The 17548-nt window shown below is 39.5% G+C and overlaps 1 protein-coding gene across 1 annotated transcript; it reads left to right on the forward strand.

Moving 5' to 3' along the window:
* Window positions 1-1277: 1277 nt before the first annotated feature.
* On the forward strand, window positions 1278-2578 carry LOC109621893 (uncharacterized). Its single transcript, XM_062854884.1, has 2 exons — window positions 1278-1842; window positions 1901-2578. The coding sequence occupies exons 1-2, from the start codon at window positions 1498-1500 to the stop codon at window positions 2426-2428; spliced, it is 873 nt and encodes a 290-aa protein (XP_062710868.1). The 5' UTR covers window positions 1278-1497; the 3' UTR covers window positions 2429-2578.
* Window positions 2579-17548: the final 14970 nt, after the last annotated feature.

Consider the following 17548-nt stretch of genomic DNA (forward strand, 5'->3'; position numbering starts at 1 on the left):
CGATACATTCCATATAATCTCCATATAAACGGCCGCGGGGCAAGATGGGTCACCTTCAATTTTGAACGTATTTTTGGAACATTCAAAAGTTATTTATTTTTTATTACAAGACTATCTCATAAATGACTTCAATCAAGCGGAATGAACGCTCAAAATTATAACATAAAATTATGATAACTTTTTAGTGAAATCATCGATTTTCAAGTCGCCTTAGCACCACTCATATCGTAAAGTTTTTTATATTCCAAATAAATTTATAAAATGTTTACTAGTAGCTCTTGTTTACTCAGTATGGATATGGAGCATATATAAATGCGGAAGAAATCTTATATTTTGACGTTTTTCGTTGAGAAAATGTGAATTACTTAAAAGGTGACCCATCTTGCCCCGCACTTTTTACAAGGCGCAAAATCGATCACTTTTTAAAACTGCTTGTGTAACATCATATTTTGTATTTAATGAACTTTTTATCGACTTTTAGCTAACTAGTGTATTAAAGAGTACCGGACGAATACAAACCAATACAATTTGTATTTACAAAGATATGGTGATCCATCCTTAGGTGAGTCCGTTCTTATGACGGGTAGTGTAAAATCAAACACATCATTTTATGAAATACTATCCCGCTACTAGGGGAAATTACCTATTCTCGGCCGTTTTGTTCTCTTCGTCTTTGGCTGACAAAAACCCTTCATGACGAAGAGAACATACCTGCCGATAATACCCATTGTCACCCTATGTAATGAAGCATCTGTATCTAAATAGCGTTGAAAAGTTCAAACTTGTCGAATTGGCTTCTTTAACGGTGTTGAGATAATTTGATATTCTGAATCTGCATGTCAAACTAAGCCGAAATCCAAATTTTCATGACTTTGGAGTCCGTGAACCTATTTAAAAATCAATTTGAAGTTTGTATGGGAGCGATTTGTCGAATCACCCCTCGTCGCAGTTTGCACTGGGCGGAGCTGTCAAACAGTTGCCCAGCTGTCAAAAGGTGATTTCAAAAAATCTCTTTGAAATTGATTTTAGGTACCAAAACAGAGTTCTAAAAATCTGAAAAAATCATAGTGACTCAGAAAAAGGTGCTCTTTCGTATCAAACCAAAAAATCAACACATTTTTCAAAATTTAAAAACCCAATTCATTTGCTTATCTCTGCCCAAAATATCGCCTAGTGAACTCTGACTTAACGCCGACCACTTGTGATCGGGAAACGTTAGCATCAACACAACGGGTCAACACATCATTGAAACACCCTGTTAGCGCTAACGCTTTCTCCGCTCTTTCGCAGATAATGAGTTGTCACTTTGCTAACGAACGTCAACCACTCAGTGTAGTGTAATGGTACTGTAGATAAATAATTATTAGCAAAACAACAAAGTATATTTGCTAGTGCTAGCAGAAATTAACGAACAAAAATTGGAAACACGCGCCTCACAGAAAGACAAAATCAGTTTCTATTTCTTTGATCTCGTAAATTAAGTGCTGATTGGTAGAAATGTCGGAACGAAATCCGAAGATGACCTACGTGGAAATCATGCAGCTGCTGGCTGCATATCGACGGAACGAGTGTCTATGGAATCATGCTCACAGTAATTACAGGAATCAAGCCGTAAGAAATGAAGCATTTACGAATATTTCTATCGAAATGGACATTATTTCGATCGAGGAGGTTAAGCGGAGGATAAAAATCCTTCGTGATACGTACAACATCGAGAAAAATAAAATGAGAAAATCACGACTTGCTGGACCGAGGCCAGGTGGTTATTACACCACTAAAATTCCATGGTTCAAAGCAGCGGACGACTTTCTTTCCAAGTGCGATGGAAAGCAAAGCAACCCGGTAAGTCAAATTAGTTTCGCATGATCACCATGGTTTCTAGATTAAATGCTTTTTACAGAACACTGACTCAGATGCTCCTTGCAAGTCTGAGCAGTCCAGTCAACAGAGTGATCGGGTTTCCTCTCCAGAATTAGAGCAACAGGATTCGCCTGATCCCTTGTGGCAGTACGGAGAGGCAAATGTTGGAGCAAATGAGTCGCAATCTAGCTGCTCAAGTGCAGGTAGAAAGCATTTGTTCGAATCAACGCCGTCTACGATACCCACACCGATGAAGAAAGTCTTTCGTCCTGCGAATCAGTCGTCGTATGCGAATGGGAACAGCTGGAGCACAGAGCGAAGAAGTTTACACACGGAACTGATTCAGAGTAAGCGAGCAGGCGTCACATCGTCAGTAGCGGATCCCATTCAGGATGAGTTTCTGTACTTTGGACTGAACTTGGCGGCGCAACTTGGGGAACTACCTAAACTGCGAGCCCTCATGCTACAGGAGAAGATTCAAACATTGGTTTCGCAAGAGCGAATAGAGTTCGAAATGAGCCAGCAGGGGCTGGCTGATGGTGAAACTGTGAATGGCCACCAGCAATAATTTTACAAACATCCTTCGGACATTCCCGGTTGGGTTTAATTTGAACTTCGGAACTGAATGAAGTCCACTAATCGAAAATATGAATAAAGAGTAATAACGAATAAATAATAAACAATAAAATAATAGCTATTTCTGTTGTAAGAATGCAAACACTTTTTTCGCATATTTGAAGGTCTAAATAGAACAAAAGATGCATAACTTGATTGACGATCAAACGCAAAGCTAAAACACGCAGACGGCGCTTTTCTGAATCAGTAATTCACGCACCCTTGACTCGATTACTAATGATACAAATGGAAGAAGAAAAGTGAAATTATTACTGCAGTTTAACATTTTTCGTTACCTAACCTCACATTTGATCGCCAATATGAAATCTCTTTGCTGTAGCCAATAAGAGACGGGCTTTATTGTCAAAACTTTGTTTTATTATATCTAAAGTGTCTCGAGTATCCAGCTTTCCACGCTCGCCATAATGGCGGATGCTATAAAACAATTTGACAATATCTGTGCCCCAGCTAACGCGACGACTTATTTCGCCCATAGCAACATAGCAACCTGTAACAAACAAATTTTTTCATTGTCATCGAAAAACAATCTCGACAAAACAAATTCGACTTCGTAAGGTAATGCAAATATGGATTTACTAACGACATCATCCATGTTCTCTGAATATGCCTAAAATTCGGCTGTATTAAGCTAAAGTTCCCGTTTAGCAGTGGCGGCGGCGCGGGCCGACGGACGATCGGAAGACATCGTCGACAATGGCTTTAAGCAATCCGGATGCTGGATGGACGACTCTATGTGTGTTGTTTAAGGCTGGGCTGGGCAGTTCCGTCGGCACGTCGAAATATAATCAGCCTTCGCTCAGAAGTGTCTTTTGCGGGAGAATTCTTCTTGTCCTTTGCGATATTCCAAGTAGCGTTAGCGAGTCTCCTCGATGGTGAGCACATGGTGTACACGAGAGATCCACAGGCGGTCTGAAATGTTAGTCGACAGCGGAGGAGATGAATTCCGAAGTTGCGAACACCGCATCAACAACGGAAGGCTGGCAGGCGATTTTCCAGAGCAATTACTGACCGCACAAGTGGTATCAGTGGTCTCATCTCATAGTACACGGCGCTAGCCACGTGTGTGTAGACCGGGTCCCGGAGATAGGGAAGCTTTCCTCGGATTAACTACTAGTGGCATTGCATCAGACAAAGTCTACATTCATGCTACACCAAATGAATATGGATGTATTTTTTTTTTCTTAAAATATTTATGCAATTTTGGATTAAATTCGATTTTTAAGACAAGTTACTTCAACTTGGACTTCAGGCACTATCTTATGAAGATTATTGACAAAATGAAAATTAATACGATAGAGATGATGGGACGTCTTAACAAGCATTGGTTAAATATCAAATAGATGATAAGGAGGTTTGATACGAAACAATACTTTCGCATATTCCCAACCTCACCCTTTTGGAACTTAATTATCGAGAGAGCGAGTAAGAAATGTGTGTACGGTGTTTGCCAAGTACCGAAACGCAATAGACGGACGTCCATAGCGTAGGATTGGAGCTGCCCATCTTAATAAATCTGCGATTTCAGCTCACCAGTTCTTCCGAAGAACTACCCCGGTACTGGCTGACGGATACAGTCTTCCGCCCTTGTGAACACGTCTCCGCGTGGAGAGTTGTGCCGTCGCACCGCCATAGACGTTCTAATTCTACGGCAACCGCTGTTAATGGATTTCCATTGCCGCCCTCCTTCGGCGGTCGCCCTCATTGGCTTACATTTTGGCTCCGGCGCTGTTCTTCTTTGCTGTCCATGGACTGTCAATCCGGATAGAATTTTCCGCCCTCGTGCTCAAGTCTTCCCGCTACCATCAAATTTCTACGGTAAACACTACGGCCTCCTACCGCCGGCCTCCCTCGCCGACTTCCTTGGGCGGCAGTCCTCGCTGGCCTACATTTTGGTCAACGCGACGATCTCCTTGACTGGCCATGGTTCTCTTCGGCACCGCTTATCAACCTTGGGCACCGTTGTCGGTTCGTGCTTCTGCCAGCCTTCACCGTCGGCTTCCATTGCTGGCCCTCCTCATCGTTGAAATCGCCTCACCGATATCTACGTCATTTTGCATTTCATAAAATTCTTGACCAAACCCTTAATTTGTTCAGTTTTCAGGCTAGAAGAAAAAATACATGTTTAAAAAGAGATAATTTTGTTTGCCTATTATAACGAGTCATTTGCCTGGTTTGTTTTCCGTTGAAAAATGTGTTTATCAATGGTTGCTATGGATAAAATAAGTCGTTGCGTTAGCTGGGGCACAGATACTGTCAAATATTTTTATAGCATCCGCCATTATGGCGAGCGTGGAAAGCTGGATACCAAAGTGACGACATGTCTTTTGCTCGATTGGACGTTTCTCTCTGTTTTTTTCAGGCTCATTAATTCCAGGGGTGGCCAACATGTTTGGGATATGCAACATTTTTTTCTCACGAAAAAGTTCAACAAGCTGTAACTTTTCATAGAGTGCAGCAAAAATTCTCAAATTTTGACTGTTTGTCAACCTATAATATTTGCATCATTGGTATAAATTTGAGATCGATTGGTCGCAAAGCTAGAACCGTTCATGTAAAACACTATTTTAAGACAGCTTATTTTTGAACTGTCATATCTCGGAAACCAGTGAACCGAATTGAATGAAATATTTAACGTTTGTCAACAATATATTAGTGCTCCACAAGTTATTCAAACATAGGTATTTTTTGAACGTTCAAAAAAGTTATCATGGATTGACACTTTTTGGATGTTTCGCGAAACAAAAATTTTTTTTACATCATTAACATTAAATTTTAGTTTTGATATCCAAAGATTTTTTACTTCTATTCTCAAGATATCTCTACATATTTAGAAATATTAGAGTCTATTTGGATTCTACCTTTAACATTTAGTAATTTTTGTGTGGTACATATTATAAATTTGACTTATTTTCCTCTTTGGAATGGGTGAAAATGTCAAACGTCGTGAGAAAATATTACATTTTATAACGTCAAATCAAGTATCAATATATTGTTGATAAACGTTAAAAATTTCATTCAATTCGGCTCACTGGTTTCCGAGATATGACAGTTCAAAAATTAGTTGTCTAGAAAATAGTGTTTTACCAGAACAATTCTAACTTCGCGAAAGATTAATCAATTAAGTACAAATTTGTACCAATGATGCACATTAGACTGGGCCAAATACAAAAATGTCGAAAAATTCCACGGGGCACCCTCTACAATCGTGCCTTTGGATAAAAAGAGCAACATGCGGTTTCAGCTAACGAAAGCAGCATGAGGACATCTGCCCCCATCTAGGCCCCCATTTACTCTTGGTTGTTACATGCAGCACGTGTTTGCGATTCGAAACTTGCGCTCTACATCATAGGTGGCTATGTTGCCCTTCATTTCAATTGCAACGCAAGTGGGCGGATATCGAGACAATGAAGAATTACATACATAGCTGCCTATGATGTAGCGCGCAAGTTTTGAATCGCAAACACGTGCTGCATGTAACAACCGAGAGTAGACGAGGGCAGATGTCCTCATCCTGCTTTCGTTAGCTGGGATCGCAACTAAATCAAATTTTATCATTATATGGTCTTCTACAAAGTTGTTCCCTAGGGTATCAACTAATATTTTTTCAATTATGAGCCAAATCAAACTCTTTAAACCAGCGTGCTGAATGAGAGACTGGAGGTAATCTAATTTCCCATATAATTGGACTGAAGATCCCATACAAACCTTCAACTCATTTGCGCCAGCTCAGTTTTTAACCGATTGAGCTGAAGTTTTCACAGATTGCTCTTCTTATCCAAAGGCACGATTCTAGTGGGTGCCCCGTGAATTTTGCCAACTTTTGTTTTTCGCCATACAAATGTGGGCCGATCTAATGCACATATAATAGGTCAACTAACAGTCAAAATTTGAGATTTTTATGCACTGTATGAAATGTTACTGCTTCTTGAACTTTTCTGTGAGAGGAATAAAAGTTTCCTATCCCAAACATGTTGAGTTGACCACCCTCTGTATAACATCCCTAAAACGTGTATTTTAACCTTTTTCTACCCATGGTTGATCTTGAACACCATCTATTTCCGATGAACTCGGGACAAACGGTATTAGATGAATATGATGCAATATTTTTAGTAATTTTAACAAACGCCAGTAGAAATTTTTCTCTTTTTGTTCATTATTTTTCAACAAATAACTTAAATTATTTCAAATGCTGTGTTTCCTCAAATACAACATGATAAAACAGTTTCGGGCTGAAAGGCTTACTGATTAGGATAAATAATGATAACATGATTGAAATATTAAATAATCTCGCGTTTCTTTCCTGATGCCAGTTCGATGCAATTTCCTCCGTCGTGTTTTAGCTCTCTGGAAACCGAATGTGGTTTTATGTTTATCCTTTGATGCTATTCTGGAAGGAGATTATTCAAAACTATTACTTCACGCACCAATCATCAAATAATTTAAACTAGGCTTGAATCAGAACGTTTAATTTTCATCACAGATTTTTAATTAAAAATAGTGATTCGAATTTTGCAATCTTGCTTTAGTATTTAAATCGTTCATTGCAAAATTTTAGACGTTATTTGTTTATTATTAGATCATTTGGTCATTCGAAAAGCGTTTAATCACTGTTTAAACTTTATCTTATAATTATTCGCCTATAAGTATGCAATGAATGGATTACAAAGAAAAAAAAAGATACTGTTTCTTTTATATGTGATTACAATAAAAGCATCAACAAGTTCACTGTAGGGGGATTAGGGGCATAATGGACACCCTAAGCAAATGAGTATGTTAGGCCTGTATATCAGACAATAGCTTAACATATTATCAGTTGGCTTACAACTTTAACTTGTTTCCTACGTATTTCAAAAACTTGCAGCAGGTAGAATGTCATTATTGTGAAGAAATAGTGAATTGTAAACCGTGTGTTTTTTGGGGCTGGCAGGAAAGGTACGGGGCATAATGGACACCCCTCCATATGTTATGCTGTATCTTTGATAATATCGACCAGTTAAGTAATTTGCCTACGGAGATCAATACCACAGATATAACACTCCATCTTAGACGAGCTTACATATCATTAAAGTTAATTAAATAAATTTTAGGCTAAAATAATCGGATTGATTTTTTCCAAACTCTCTAAAACGCCTAACAGTATGCAACGCGCGTACATCCATTTATAGTTGCCAGTGTTCATTTCGCCCCGAATCGACTACAACATTGAAATTGCTATTTTGAATAAGTTCTGATCAAAAATATACACCGTGTCCAATAAGTTCTCATACAAAATACAAATTTAAAACATATAATTTTATTTCTCATCTGTTATTAATATTTTCAAAATTAATGCATGTATTGAAGGGCCACATAATACTGATTCAATAAAGCATACGGTTTAGAATAACGATATTTTTTGTTTGTTTTTAGAAGCCTAGTAGTACACTTCCGTTTTCTGAAATCCGTTTGCTCCGGCACGCAAGAAAAATGTTCGAAAAGTTTTTCATTCTACGGTAGCTAAATAGAGTCCATAAGGTTAAATTTTCAGTTTTTATCCCCAGTATTGTACCAAATGGATATACTAAGGTTAAATTTAAGCAATTTCAGTGATGATATGGTAAAAAATTTCCAAGTAAGCTCAACTTGGGCTGATTTCCTTGAAAATGACCGTTATATTAAAGATAAACATCATAAAACGTAAATTTTGAACAAAATTTACCACAACAGGAACACAAGCATGTTTTAGAAGTGAGAATAATGTAAATCAACAAGATAATATGCAGCCATGCTTCTTTAACACAACAAATTTCATTAAAACAGGTAGATGGACATTTTTGTTTAATTTACGTTTTATTTTATACAACATAAAACGGCTTCGTACTTCATTAATACAGAATGTTATATTTCTTCTCTTCTGGTCATACACTCCCGTTCAAAAGTTTGGGGTCACCCCCTCAAAAACATGTCATTTTTTTAGGCCCATATCTCCGCCAATTTGCGTCCGATTTCAAAACCCTAGGTTTCATTCAAAAGATAATAAGTCAAAGAAACTTTAAACATGATTTAAAAGAAACTTTTTCAAAAAATTTTGTATGTAAACTTAACCCAAAGTTGCCAAATTTTCTAAAAAATGAATATAAACTTACGGCAGTGTCGCTGGAAGTTGGGTCGACCAAATTTTAAGATGAGAGCGGTAATATGACCCATTTTCTATTAGCTTTCAACTGCTTTTTACAGAACCAAAAGTTTGGGGTCACTATCGTAAAACATGGAAAAGTGATTTGTTGATATCTTTGTCATCTTTCATTCAATTTTAATTCTTCTTGGCTTATTTGAAACAAAATGAATGATACTTACTGCATAGACATTGAACCACACATATTTGTTGAAATTTACATACTAAAACTTAACGTAAAGTTGCCTCTTTTTTGGAGCGTGGTAAAATGTGCTAACTTTACATAACATTTTTATATACAAAAATCGTTAAATACGTTAAGTTGAAGACATCAAACGTAAATTTAGTTAATTATCTTTGAAATGAGCCAAAAATAATTAAAATTGAACTATAGATGACGAAGATATCACCAAATCACTTTTCCATGTTTTACGAAAGTGACCCCAAACTTTTGGCCGATACATCATATTGAGGGATGACCCCAAACTTTTGGTCGATGACATCAAGGATTAATTTACTTAATAACTTTTGTTCTAGATTTTTTAGCTAAGTTCTGTAAAAAGCAGTTGAAAGCTAATAGAAAATGGGTCATATTACCGCTCTCATCTTAAAATTTGGTCGACCCAACTTCCAGCGACACTGCCGTAAGTTTATATTCATTTTTTAGAAAATTTGGCAACTTTGGGTTAAGTTTACATACAAATTTTTTTGAAAAAGTTTCTTTTAAATCATGTTCAAAGTTTCTTTGACTTATTATCTTTTGAATGAAACCTAGGGTTTTGAAATCGGACGCAAATTGGCGAAGATATGGGCCTAAAAAAATGACATGTTTTTGAGGGGGTGACCCCAAACTTTTGAACGGGAGTGTAGTTGCTACTAGCAATGGCGAGGACAGCAACCTAATTTGTTTCAACCTAAAACCTTTACCCGTTAAAATGAGACAAAATACAAATGAAATGACGTGCGTGCCAGCTGAAATGGACTTACGACACTTAAGCGATCAACAGAGAAGGATAAAGGACAATTAATTCCAAAACATATGCTGTATTTGATCAATGTTAGTTGGCCTTTCGATAAATACACTTACTTTGAAAATCCCAATTACAGATGAGAAATGAATTCAATTTGATTTTGTATGAGAACTTATTGGACACGGTGTAATACTTCATCCATTGCTAAATCTGCGTATACATGTAGTTAAGCTAACAATTCACTTGTTTTTATGGCGGACACACTCAAACACTCGTAATACCTTATTTGCTGCTGCTTCGAAATTATAAGAAATCCACCATATGAAAAACAAACTTCAATTTTAATGATATTTTCGTTATTTTGAAGGAATATAAATGGTACTTTTGAAAAATAGAACAATGACTTGTTTCTTTACACTTATGCATTAAAAGTTTTACATAAAAGTCAATGATTTCGGCAAAAACAAGGGTGTCCATTTCGCCCCGGGTATCCATTATGCCCCAAATCCCCCTATATCAATGAAACATTCGATTAACCTTTCAGGACGCGCGCCATCAAGCAGTTCAAACTGCACCGCTCTCACGCTGTATACGACAAGCGAGGTTTTTCGGTAGTGTTGTACTTTTTACAACGGCGCGCGTGCTGAACACGCTAACGCCGCTCAGCACAAAAGTGCATAATTTCCAGACTACACCAAAAATGTGTAACCCTTGCACATTCACAAAATCAGCTCCTATGTCCGCAAAATCGTTAAATCCGCAAAAAATTTTGTACAGCAATCTAGCTAGGTTAACTAGTGACCTTGGAAAACAAAAAAAATATCGACATTTCGCATCTAGACGAGTGTACGAGCTGTTTTTGAGATTGTGTAACTGTAACACATTTTTGTGTGGTCTGGAAATTATGCACTTATGAGTAGGGCTTACTAGTGCTGAGCGGTTTTACTGTGAAGGGTTAATCACTATTTTTAATCATTAATCATGATTCAAGCTATGAATAATCAATAATGCTCAAGCCTGGAACGTACAGTAACACTTAACAGAAATTTCCAAACTTGCTGGCTAGACGATGCACAAAACGATTGTTTGTATTGACCGAGTTGAGCTCATGACGAAGTTTACGAAATGAGCCAAATGAGTGGCCAGTGACGAACGTGGTGACGTGAAGAACGAGGAAGACCTGAATGGCTGAATGAAAAGACGGAAGAAGACTGGACTGCACCGAGAACTATCCAATCATCGCCGTTGCAAGCTTCAAACGAAAGACTACGTAATGGATCTTCGGGTCTAACCGGGTCGGAAGCTTCGACAGACGGAGAGTATATAAGGTATATAAGCAACCCAAGAAGCAACGTAAAAGAAGAAGAGATTGTTATTTTTTGATTCTCTGAATCCTTATACTAATACATACAGTGGTAAGTTAGTAGAGAGTGGACTCGGAAAAATTATTCTTTTAATTTAAAAACAAAAAAAAATAGTTTATTTTTCCAAACCAGTCTGTTTTTCCGTTAATCAACAAAACAAAACTTTGCGTTTCAGGAATCCCCGGTCAACCAACTGGGATCTCTTCGCTGATTTGGTTGCGGCCAAATTTCATGCATACTCTCCATCCATTGACAATCCAAGTGATTTAACTGATGCTATTGATACTACAACGGCCCTCATCTTGGAAGCTTTTGAAGAAGCTTGCCCTCTACGGTCTCTGAAGACCACAAGGGGAACCCCTTGGTGAAACTCTGATCTGGCCAAACTCAGGAAACAATGTAGAAAGAGTTGGAACAACGAAGTTCGATTGGATCGGAGATATTCAGGTCGGCTCGTAAGGCTTACCAAAAAGCTCGTCGGTCTGCTGAACGATCCGGCTGGAAACCCCTTCGTACAAATGTTTCCAGATTGAGTGAAGTCAGTCGGTTGAAAAAAATCCTTGCAAAATCTAAGGACTTCCAAGTGAACAAAATACGTTTGTCAAATGGCAACTTCATTTCTCTGATGGGGAAGTTTTGGAATGTTTATTCAGTACACACTTCCCTGGATGTGTGGAAATTGCATCTTCGGATGAACCTGATGTATTTTCTTGTAGTTCTGATTCTTTAGCTTCGGCTCGGAGTATAACTATAGAAATAACTATAGAATCGATTGAGTGGGCACTAAATAGCTTTGCTCCTTTCAAATCTCCTGGAGCAGATGGGATATATCCTATTTTGCTACAGAAGGGATTCGATCATCTCAAACATGTTTTGAAACAACTACTTGCTTGCAGTTTTGCTACAGGTTATATTCCCAAATTCTGGCGGGATATTACTGTAAAGTTTATTCCGAAAGTGGGTCGCGCGTCGTATGAAGAAGCAAAGAGCTTCAGACCTATAAGTTTGACCTCTTTTCTTCTGAAATGCTTAGAACGCATTGTCGATCATCACATCCGTGATGTTCATCTGGCCAACGTGCCTCTTCATGTGAACCAACATGCTTACCAATCTGGAAAGTCCAATGTGACTCTTTTACACAAATTTGTTTACGATATCGAGAAGGCATTCGCTGAAAAGCAATCCTGCTTGGGTGTTTTCTTAGATATCGAGGGTGCCTTTGACAACGTGCCTTTCGATGTCATATTGGAAGCTGCACGGGGTCATGGTATATCTCCAATGATTTCCAATTAAATTTACCAAATGCTCAAAAATCGATATCTCTTCTCGACATTGAGTGTAGCAGCGATTAGGAAATTGAGTGTTCGTGGATGCCCCCAAGGGGGTGTCCTGTCACCACTTCTGTGGAATCTCGTAGCAGATACTCTATTGAGGCAACTCAAACACTGCGGAAATCCTACTTATGGTTTTGCCGACGACTACCTAACATTGTTAGGCGGTATATGCATCAGCACCCTTTTCGACCTCATGCAAAGCGCCCTTCCGTTGAGGGGTGGTGTCGCCAATATGGCATTTCAGTAAATCCGAGTAAAACATCTTTTGATTTTTTTTAACGGAAAGGCGAAACCGTAATTGCATTCGACCTTTGGGTCTTTTTGATTGTGAAATCAATGTGACTGATCAGGTAAAGTACGTTGGAGTTATTCTTGATTTCAAGCTTTCCTGCACACCTCACATTGAGTTCAGAATCAAAGAAAGCTTGTATGACCCAACTTGAGATCTAAAACCCAAGTATATCAAATGGATTTACACAACTGTTGTTCGGCCAATATTGGCCTATGGATGCCTTGTGTGGTGGCAGAAGGGCGAAGTGAGAGCGATCCAATCAAAATTAGACCATCTCCAAAGGATGTGCTTGATGGCGATTTCTGGAGCGTTATCTTCACCTCCCACGGTAGCGCTCGAAGCTTTTTGTTGTTGCTCCACTACACATTCATCTCAAACAAGAAGCACTTTCTTGCACTTACCTTCTACGGGTACTCGGTCTACTAGAGGAAACTCCTGTGAACCGCAGATCAACACACACCTCATTGTTTCCACTTTTGGTGAATTGGAACACAGTTGTCCTTGCTCCAAGTGACCTTACAATTGCTTGTAATTTTCCCTTCCCGGGAAGATTGGAGATCTGGTTATCTGGGGAGAAGTATTTCAGACGGCATCGTATGTTACACTGATGGCTTCCTGCTAGAAGCTCGAGCAGGTGCTGGTGTTTATTCTCGTGAGCTAAGACTGTATCAGTCTTATTCACTTGGTAGACACTGCACCGTTTTTCAGGCTGAAATCTTTTCTCTTATGTGCGGAGTGCAATCAACACTTCAGCAGCACGTAATGGGCCAGGCTGCTATTAAAGCACATACTTCGGCCAACTCCAGGTCGAAGATAGTTACCGCTTGTCTCAAATCGTGGAGCTGAATTCAGTAAACGCTTTTCGCTTTGTATGGGTACCTGGCCATTCTTACATCGCTGGAAATGAAATGGCTGATGAGTTAACTCGCACTGAAGCATCACATGAGTTCATTGGTCCTGAACCAGCTATTCCGATATCGAAGTTTAAGCTACAGATTGACACCTGGGCTGCCACTCAGCACAAACAATATTGGACTAGTTTGGAGTTTGGAACTTGATATGTATCTGTCCAGTTTTTGCTAGATAAACACTTTTCAAGTGAAACTGACTTCAAAAACCTGTTTCTTCAGGATATTCTGTTGTTCTTAATCCGCTGTGGTAAACAGCTATAGGCTCTCTTTACGCTTTATGTGTTATTATAGTGCCTTTTTCAGGGTGCTGTTTCTACCCATTGTGGTGCGCTTATGCGTTATTACAGTATCCTTTTAAGGATGCTTCGTAAACCCATTGTGGTACGCTCTTGCGTGTATGACGATCCTATTCGCTTACCTGTCCTTTTCCTTCCCTTCCCTTCTCCCTCAGGTAAATGAATAGGCTCGTGTTAATGGCGATGGCACAAATTTCCCAATTGAAGGATAACGTGCCTCTGGAGCCGACCTACTGATACCTGGGACCCCTTTAAACAACCCTGACACTCCCGGGGACGTCGATGAGACCTCTTAAAGTGCTCCTGAGATCCCCAGGGAACCCTCTGAAGCCCCCTGGAAACGCCTGAAACGCCTCTGAGCCCCCTAAAAACCTATTGAGACTCCCTGGGACCCCTGCAACGCCTTTGAGATCCCCGGAAGCGCCCTAGAGACAGCCATGTGGGAGTTCATTCGCATCCGTCTGCTTCGTGAGTAGGAAGCAATGCTAAAACAATTTGAATTTGATTTCACGTTCTCTAGAAAGCCTATATTGACAGCTGGAACTAGTTCCAGTTCACGGTGTATATTTGCTGGTTCTCATATATGCGTTTGTTTGTTCACGTTTATTAGACCGGTTTTTTTTTCGCGTATACTCGCGAGTTTTTATTCATGAGGAACTAGTGGAAGTGCGGCAAGTGCATTAGTGTGATTTTAATAGGAAATCAAGTGATTATCGATCTGAAACTATTGTCAGTCGAGTAAATGTAATATTCATCAAAATGCAAAAAGCTCAGAGCTGCTTCGCGAATCATGAGCGAGTGCCAGCTTCGCTTACTCATGAGTAAAGAAGTACGAGAATTGTTGCCCCGTTGTTATTCATGAGTAGGTTTATTTTGCGTTTGTGTCTGTTCAGCAGCAATTTCTACCCTTTTGCATCCCTGCTCAGAGACCCCCTGGGATTTCTTGAAGCGCCCTGAGACACCGGTGATACGGAGAAGGAACTATCCTCACGAAAAGTTTCATCGCCCGGAGCGGGAGTCGAACCCTCACCCCATAGCATGGTGCGATTAGAAGCTTGGTGACCCTAACCGCGCGGCAACGAGGCTCCACGAATTGGCGCCCTTACCATCTTTAATTCAACTTCAATTGTACATGTTGAATAATGCAATTTACACCGAACCGAATTTATGCATGCATTACAGCTTGATAAGCATGGTTGCTTGGGAGGTGACGTTGTGGAGAGTTGAATTGTAAGAGAAGAATAAAAAAGGTGATCGAAATGTGTAGAGTAGAGGAATAACTATTTTACGATTATCAATCCGAAAATAAATGTAATGTAGACAAAACATTTCCAGAATATTTCAGCTAGATTCAACAGAATATTCCCGATTAGTACCGGCGATGTTTGTTTACCGCTAAATGTGGAACTATGACTAATTCGTAAAACAAATCCAAATACGATTAAAATATGCTAGTGAAAAAAAAAACAAACATTCCTATCAACATTTACCGGCGGTGGACCCCACGGTGAACGTGACCTGTTTAACGTATGCTTTAACTTTAGAAATTTTCCTAATCTCTCGGTACTAGGTACCTACTCCGCAGCAAAAATAAACAACGCAGTTTTAGAAAAAGCTGGAAATAGGTGGAGGTACACTAAGTTTGGACGTTGACTCAAGTCGAGTGAACATTCTCTCATTTGACTGATTATTATCATTTGTTTACTCGCAAAGGTTACTAATCTGTGGGATTTTTAGGATTGTTGTTGAATAACGCATTCTAATCTGCACCGAATCTGCACGCGTGCCTACGGTGGGAAATCGGCTTGGTCCAGCTGAACACCCAATTACAGTAGACGTTCGCTCGGTGCAAACGCTTTAACTGCAAGTCCGCTAAGTGCAACAATTTCGCAGTTATCGCACCGCTATCTGTCAAAATGAAATGTCAACAGCCATGCGACGTTTTTCTCATGCAGTTTGCAGTGCAGTGCGATGTTTTCCGAATGCACATTGGTTGCATTCTGTAGCAACTGCCAATTGTTTAACGTCTGTCAGGTGTTGCACTTATCGGATTTCATTCGGTAAGTGAAACGTAAACATGTTGCAGTTATCGAACGTCTACTGTATAACGATTTTTTTTTCCTGTAGGGGTACACAACCACTGCGACCATTAATTGATCCATTGTAGTAAGAGCCAGTTGCTTTATGCAGTACATTAGTACACTCACTAGTATTAAGAACTAGCGATTGTTTTTTTTCTTAGGCCTGCATTATACCCCAGTCTGGAATAGCTTCCAAAATGAAAGCCACTACCTTCTTGGGATTTATATTTCACCAGATATCTCGGGGATGCACTATGCATCCACCGAAATAACGTTCTCTCTTCTTAAAGAGAAAACTACACTCACAAAGTAGATGTTCCGAGGTTTCAGAGTTGAAACCACAGTACCGACATTCTTCTGATTGAATCTTCTTGAGCTTCAATAGAAAGTGTCGAGATGGGCAGTGCCCGGTTAACAATCCTGTGTACACACTTAATTCGCGTTTACTAAGTTTCAGTAGTGTGTTCGTGTTTTTCACGCTTGGCACGATGAATCTCTTTGACTGGGATATTCCAGGTGCAGTATGCCAGTTTGCTCCTACGCTCTGTTTCTCCCATTTTTTTAGCTCCATCGATAGAGCACTTGATGATACTCCACAGAAGGGTTCCGGTCCATACAAGGCACCCAGAGATCCCTCCCTAGCTAGCTGGTCCGCAATTTCGTTGCCTGCAATTCCACAATGACCTGGTACCCAGAATAATTTTACAGTATTCCTTCCAGCCAGTTCCTTCAGTAGTGTAATGCACTCCCATACTAGCTTAGAATAACATTCAAATGTGCAGACTGCCTTTAAAGCTGCCTGACTGTCTGAAAAGATATAGATATTCGCATGTCTATATTTTCTTTTAAGACAGATGGCAGCGCATTCCAAAATAGCTTGAATTTCAGCTTGGAACACCGTTGGCCATTTACCCATTGATATGGCGAGTTTAGTCCTGGGTCCATATACTCCAGCCCCAGTTCTATCACTCATTTTCGATCCATCCGTATAGAATACAATAGATCCTGGTCGAACCGTTGGTCCTCCTGATTCCCATACGCTCCGATCATCAATCGAAACTTTGTATGGTATATCTAAGATGAATTTTGGTTCCATCCAGTCTTCATTTTGTATTACTAGTGGATTTACAGTAACATTGGTTATGATTTCCAAATGTCCTGTTAGATCGCCTTCTAAGATGTTCTTATATCTTTTTAACTTCAAGGCACTTTTCTTCGCCTCTAGTTGCACAAATTGGTGCAAGGGTAGCAGATGCATTAAGGCATCTAGTGTTGAACCAGGAGTACTTCGAATAGCTCCTGTTATTGACAATGTTGCTAAACGTTGAAGTTTAGCCAGCACTCGTTGGGCTGTTTTGGTTTTGGTTTTAGGCCACCAGACTAGAGAGGCATAAGAGACTTTGGGTCTAACAACTGCCAGGTAGATCCAATGAACTATCCTGGGTTTTAGCCCCCACTTTCCCCCGATCACTCTCCGACAGGCCCAAAGAGCAGTTGTTGCCTTATTTACTACATGCTCTAGATGTTCACTCCAGTTCAGTTTTTTATCTAGTATGACTCCTAAATATTTCACCCTGGAGGAGAATGTCAACTGTACCCCATCCAAGGACGGTGCCTTTATATTGACATTTCTTTTTCTTGTAAAAATT

Source organism: Aedes albopictus, chromosome 2 (genome assembly GCF_035046485.1).
Source record: "Aedes albopictus strain Foshan chromosome 2, AalbF5, whole genome shotgun sequence".
In the NCBI taxonomy this organism is placed as follows: domain Eukaryota; kingdom Metazoa; phylum Arthropoda; class Insecta; order Diptera; family Culicidae; genus Aedes; species Aedes albopictus.

Excerpts from the sequence above, each read along its gene's own strand:
- LOC109621893 (XM_062854884.1), top strand. The coding sequence starts at position 1,498 with ATGTCGGAACGAAATCCGAAGATGACCTACGTGGAAATCATGCAGCTG. Across the intron at positions 1,843-1,900 it reads ATGGAAAGCAAAGCAACCCG|AACACTGACTCAGATGCTCC; the intron begins GTAAGTCAAATT and ends TGCTTTTTACAG.